General features: G+C 35.8%; 1 protein-coding gene and 1 long non-coding RNA gene across 2 annotated transcripts in view; both read left to right on the forward strand.

Annotated features, from left to right (window-relative positions):
* The first annotated feature begins 2,447 nt into the window (after positions 1-2,447).
* On the forward strand, positions 2,448-3,509 carry LOC106938652 (uncharacterized). The gene is made up of 2 exons (XR_001422670.1): positions 2,448-2,660; positions 3,208-3,509. It is a non-coding gene; the product is annotated as an uncharacterized LOC106938652 (long non-coding RNA).
* A 557-nt stretch (positions 3,510-4,066) lies between these two features.
* LOC106938651 (carbonyl reductase [NADPH] 1-like) overlaps positions 4,067-5,415 on the forward strand; it is a 7,494-nt gene continuing 6,145 nt past the window's right edge. Inside the window, exons 1-2 of the mRNA XM_015020779.1 lie at positions 4,067-4,076; positions 4,503-4,711. Coding sequence (XP_014876265.1) covers positions 4,067-4,076; positions 4,503-4,711 — 219 coding nt within the window. The remainder of the gene's footprint in view (positions 4,077-4,502; positions 4,712-5,415) is intronic.

Genomic DNA, 5,415 nt, shown 5'->3' on the forward strand with positions numbered 1-5,415 from the left:
CATTTAAACAGAGAAAGCATTTGTATTTAAAGAGAACAAAAAATGGCAAAAAAAATACAATTTCAAGACGTTGTGGACTCGCTGTGTATGTGACATCATGAGAACTGATGATGATTGGGACCGGATGCCTGGGGTGGAAAAACATTTTTGTGTGTCTTCTTTGCCTGTTTATGTTAGAAGTAGAAAACAATTGTTAGCAATGTCATAGAATCAGTTGATGTTGGCATTAACTATGAAGCTGTTTTAAGTGTGGACTTAAGGAGACAAACTACCTTAAAAGTTTTCCATCCATGATCTGAACACAATGATCCTTGCAGGGTGGTGAGGGGGGCTGGTGGTGCCCATCTCTAGCAGTCATCAGATGAGAGGCAGGGTTCACCCTGGACAGGTCACCAGTCCATTACAGGGCCCTGAAAGCCAACAACAAATTCTGTCCAGCTATCTTTAAATCAAATCATGTTTATTAAGCATTTGGTGTTGGTAACACACCAGTTTTTGAGTTGAAAATGTAACCAGCTCCTCATTAAAAAATGTACATTATGAAGACAATGTGGAGGTTCATCCTCAGAGCTGGTGGAGCCAGAGCTTCTTCTGAGACAGGAAAGTCTTTAGGCTTCCTAACACCTGATTTCTCTGGCTTCCTCTTTCATCTTCATTTGCTTAGACTGCAAACATATGTTGAAGATAAAAACATTGATGAACAAGTTATAACAACAACCTCACAATATCAAAGTCTCTTTGTCATATGGAGCTTAATTAAAACCAGGTTAAGTTTATGAATAAAAGTATAAGTGGCAACAAACAGCCTCCATGCATTTATAACATGAAGCTGAATAATTGCTATAGTAATAATCATACAAGTCACAATAAAATTGATAAAATAATTATTTTTCTTTTAAAGGTTTTGTTGGCTCTAGTGGCCTTTATTAGAAAGTAGTTTGACAGGAAAAAGGGTTATGAGAGAGGGGGAAGACATGCGGCAAATGTCGCCAGGTCGGGAATCGAACCTGCGACCACAGGCATAAGGACTAAGGCCTCAAAACATAGGTTGTGCTTTGTCCCTGCAAAGCACAACCTATGCCCAACCTGTGCTAGCTAGTGGTAAGCAAACTTACCACTAGCTAGCACCACGTTAGCAGCCTTCGTCCCTCCGGCCTCCTTTTGTGACACTCATTTCATTTCCATCGGTTGTTGTCCAGTTGTGTTGTCGTCTAACTCGGACTAGGACGTCACCAGCTTGAATTTACCAAAATTAGTAACTATTGTCAAGGCCCTCTCTACTTTTAAGGCAATATTATGCGAGTAAAAATGGCGAATTTGGACAGCGTCTGTTATCTTCCCTGCGTTCCAGTTTTTTTCTTTTCTTTATGGCATTTTTTTGTTTGTTTTAAATGAAATTGTGCAATACCGCCACCATCTGGTCTGGAGTGTGAACTGGAGCTAATGCCTTTGATTATAAGGTTTTACATCAAACATCTGAAAATGGATTGGGTACTTTCTTAGAAATTACATCATGATTATCATTTTTTTAATTGTATGCAATTTTAGTAAATAGTAAACTATTATTAAGGCACTTCAAAATTCATACTTTTTTGGTACTTAAAAAGTATGCCTACATATTACATTAAACACACTTTAAAGGTGTCTATAAGACATACTTCTGCATATGTATTAATTAGTTTTATTTTGGAATCAGGTTGCTGCGTGTTGCAGACTTCTGCCCAGGTCCCTCTTGAAAATGAGATCTGGATCTCAACGGGGTTCACCCGGTTAAATAAAGAAGTTAAAAAAGGCATACTTTATTAGCCTAAAATTTACACTGAGATGTAATTTAAAACATACTGAAATTAATAATTTCAAGTAGTGTTAAGTGAATTTAAAAAAAATTCTATTTTGAGCATATATTTTAAAATATACACAAAATATATTTTAAATATACTTGAGCAAGTGTATATTTAGACTTGGGCAAATATACATTTTGTTCACTTAAAGTATACTTTTATTTAATATATTTATTAAAAGTGTATTTTGGTACAATTATGTTTAAGTGCGTTTAAAGTTATAATTTCGAAATTGGTACAAGCATACTTTTAGTACTTCAGATATATTTATAGGTAGTATAAATATACTGCATTAATTAATGAAAATTGAGAAAACGGAAATAGACTCGTTTTTCGTTTTCCATTTAGAAAACCAAATCGAAAATCGGATTTTTGCTCGTTATCCGATTTCCCATTTAGTGCACAAAACGAAAATGGAAAAAAACGAGTGTTCAATTTCGATTTTCATTATTTCATTTTTGACAAGCGGTCTGTCCCATAAGTTCTCTCTGTCCGGCTTACACAGGGACCGTATCACACACATTATGCAGGCTGAAGGGAGACAAGCTTGTTCCTTTCAGGTTTCAGGCTATATACTGGCTATATATTTTCTGCCAGCCGCAAGTCAGTTTAAGTAATGCTCCTATGAGAAACAAATAATACCGGACATCTGGTCACCGAGAAAAATGGTTGGCCTGAGTTTTTAGTTTAGTTTTTTATTTTGAAAAGTCAGAGCACGGGGTAGTGGCTTTCCAAACCATCCTGCAGCCATACCCGTCTCTTTTCTGGATCAGCAAGATGGCTACCATTGCACTGCGCCACCAGCAGCGATAAATGGAGGTAAGTTTGTCACAAAAAGTTGATTTAAGGTGTTTTGAGGCTAGAAAGTAGCCCTCATAGCTTCATTTACGCATGTAGTTCATGCAGTTTCTTTGAAATGTACTCCAGAGTTTTCGGAGCAGCGCAGCTTCGCTAACGGGTCCCGGCGGCACCAGGCTCAGCGGGCGGGTGGAGTCTGTTTACCCCGCTAACCGCGGCCTGATCTCGACAAGTCACCTTGTCGTATTCTGCTGCTTGATATCTGATCTTAGCGTTTCAAAGTGTGACATGAAATGTTTAATGTGTTTGCATATATACTGTTTGATACGTGTGTCAAAATATAATATTCCTCTCTGGAGAATTTGATACTTCTGAAGATGTTATCTGCTAAACCTTGACACAGTGTTCTCTTCCAATACCAGTTGTTAATATTCCCTTCCTCTGATTCTTTTGTAGTTTGTAAATTCATATTATTTGTGTGTGTGTGAAATGTATTCTTCCCTGTGATTTGGCTTCTTACGTGTAGTGTGAACTTTTTTAATATTTATTTTTTTGTTGTTTCATACAGGCAGCTCTTAGGAGGAGAGGCCTCAGCTCCAGGTTTGGATGCAGCTTCCCAGAATCTCCCAGTGATCATCTTCCTCCTCCTGACATCGTCTTCTTAATTGTCTCCTCATCTTTTTTAAACATAAATTATAGGAATATTTTTTCATGATTCCCCAAACATTGGCTGATTATCTGCTTGTATGTTATTGTAATAAATACATTTTTATGAAAACATTTTGTCTCTGTTTATTTTGTAAGATTTGAGTTTAAAGCTCTGACTACATATAGATTGATACAAATTAAATATGAAATAATTGTTTTAATGTTTCTTGCTTATAAATCCAGTGGTAAGAAATAATGGAAAGAATCAACTCACAAGTTGTTCATTATGTTTAGTCAGTTGAGACCAATACGTTATAAGTAAATAGTCTCATGAAGGGGACAAAGGTTTTCATTTCTAATTGGACAGTCATACTTATAAAAATGTGAAAAAAATATTGTGTGGTGTTAAACAACAGAAGAGGATAAGGGGCCTATAACATTTTTCTAACACCAACTGATGTGCAAGATGTTTTTTTTTAGGTTAAAGCCAGAATGATTACCTGTTTTCTTTCCCAAATCCTCTTCCGTAGGAAAATATTTATTTAGTTAAGCTTTTAATTATCTAATTGGCACATTATTTCAAACATTTCCTACCTGGTAGAAATAGATACATTTTTATATTTTGGATAACATTTTGTCCATACTTGTTCATAACATACCGGATTATAATTGCTAATGCTATTCAAAAAGGAAAAACTTAAAAAGCAATAGGATTTGAATGACGACGTTGGGCAGAATGTTCTAGTCGCGCTTTGAGCGTCTTTTTAAACCACAGCAGAATGAAGGTTGGTAAAAAAAATTGGGCGGACTAGCCCTTTCGCCATTTACTGAGTCGGAAGCTGCATTTAGAAGCCATTAGCTTCATATACAAAACAAAGTTGGACCATAAGGCTTCCTGTGTGAAGGTGTCATGATCAAATTAATTACATGCCGATTTGGAAGAGTTTACAAAAACAAACTGTACCGGACAGAGAGGACTTCCGGGTCAGACTACTTGTCAAAAATGAAATAATGAAAATCGAAATTGACAGCTCGTTATCCATTTTTCCATTTTCGTTTTGGGCACTAAATGGGAAAAAAATCCAATTTCCGATTTTGATTTTATAAACGAAAAAACGAGTCTATTTTCGTTTTCTCATTTTTCATTTAAAACGAAAAAAACAAAACTGCCTGAAAATACACGGACCTATAAGTCATCTCTGCATTCGCTTATAGGTCGTGTGGTGAACGTATCGAGCTTTGTTGGTCCCCATACTCTAAACAAGTGCAGCCTGGAGCTCCAGCAGCGTTTCCGTAGCGACGACATCACAGAGGACGAGCTGGTGGGCCTGATGCAGCGATTCGTCGACAAGGCCAAGAAAGGAGAGCACAAGCAAGACGGCTGGCCCGAAATGCCATATGGCGTGTCGAAACTGGGACTGACTGTAAGATCTGTTTTCATTGATTCTTTTGCACTAAAAACAAATTGTAGGATCAGTTTTGTAACGCCACTGATGTGACTGGACTCACATCACCGTGTTTGATGTGATAGAAAAATTTTAAAATGTCTGCTTAATTTACCAAATTATATTGCACCATGTAAATACAAACACTCAGAAAATGATTTTGTTTAATGCCAAAAACTAAAAAAAAGCTTTGCTTAACAAAAGGAAGGACTTCATCATTTGAATTTAAAAGTTTTTAAGATGGTCAGTATGAAAAATAATTACTGTCATTACTGCTTTTATCAATGTTATTGTTACTATTTAATGAAGTTGTCTATCATTACTGCATTATACCATGTTGATGTAGAAAGAATTTGAACATGTTAAAAGTATTGTTGTCATAGATGTAGATGTAGAAAATACTAAGAAAGAATATTATAGTACAGTAAAATATTAATGTTTTTATTTGGTTTGGTTTGCACAATGAGCCACTGAATATTTTCGTCATTGTACAGGCAAGAATTTAAAACTACTTTCAGCCATGGTTATAACCAAGTTAACATGAATAGTAATTTATTGATGATTTATTGGTGATGTTATTGATGTCATAGGGGTGGGTGTAAAAATAAGTTTATGCTTCCATCCACTCCCTGAATGTGTAAATATACTTTATTAGAGTTCTTTTGTTTGCTTTTGTTTTAAAT

Source organism: Poecilia latipinna, unplaced genomic scaffold (genome assembly GCF_001443285.1).
Source record: "Poecilia latipinna isolate Pla-1442-1.1 unplaced genomic scaffold, P_latipinna-1.0 Scaffold2655, whole genome shotgun sequence".
NCBI classification, from domain to species: Eukaryota; Metazoa; Chordata; class Actinopteri; order Cyprinodontiformes; family Poeciliidae; genus Poecilia; species Poecilia latipinna.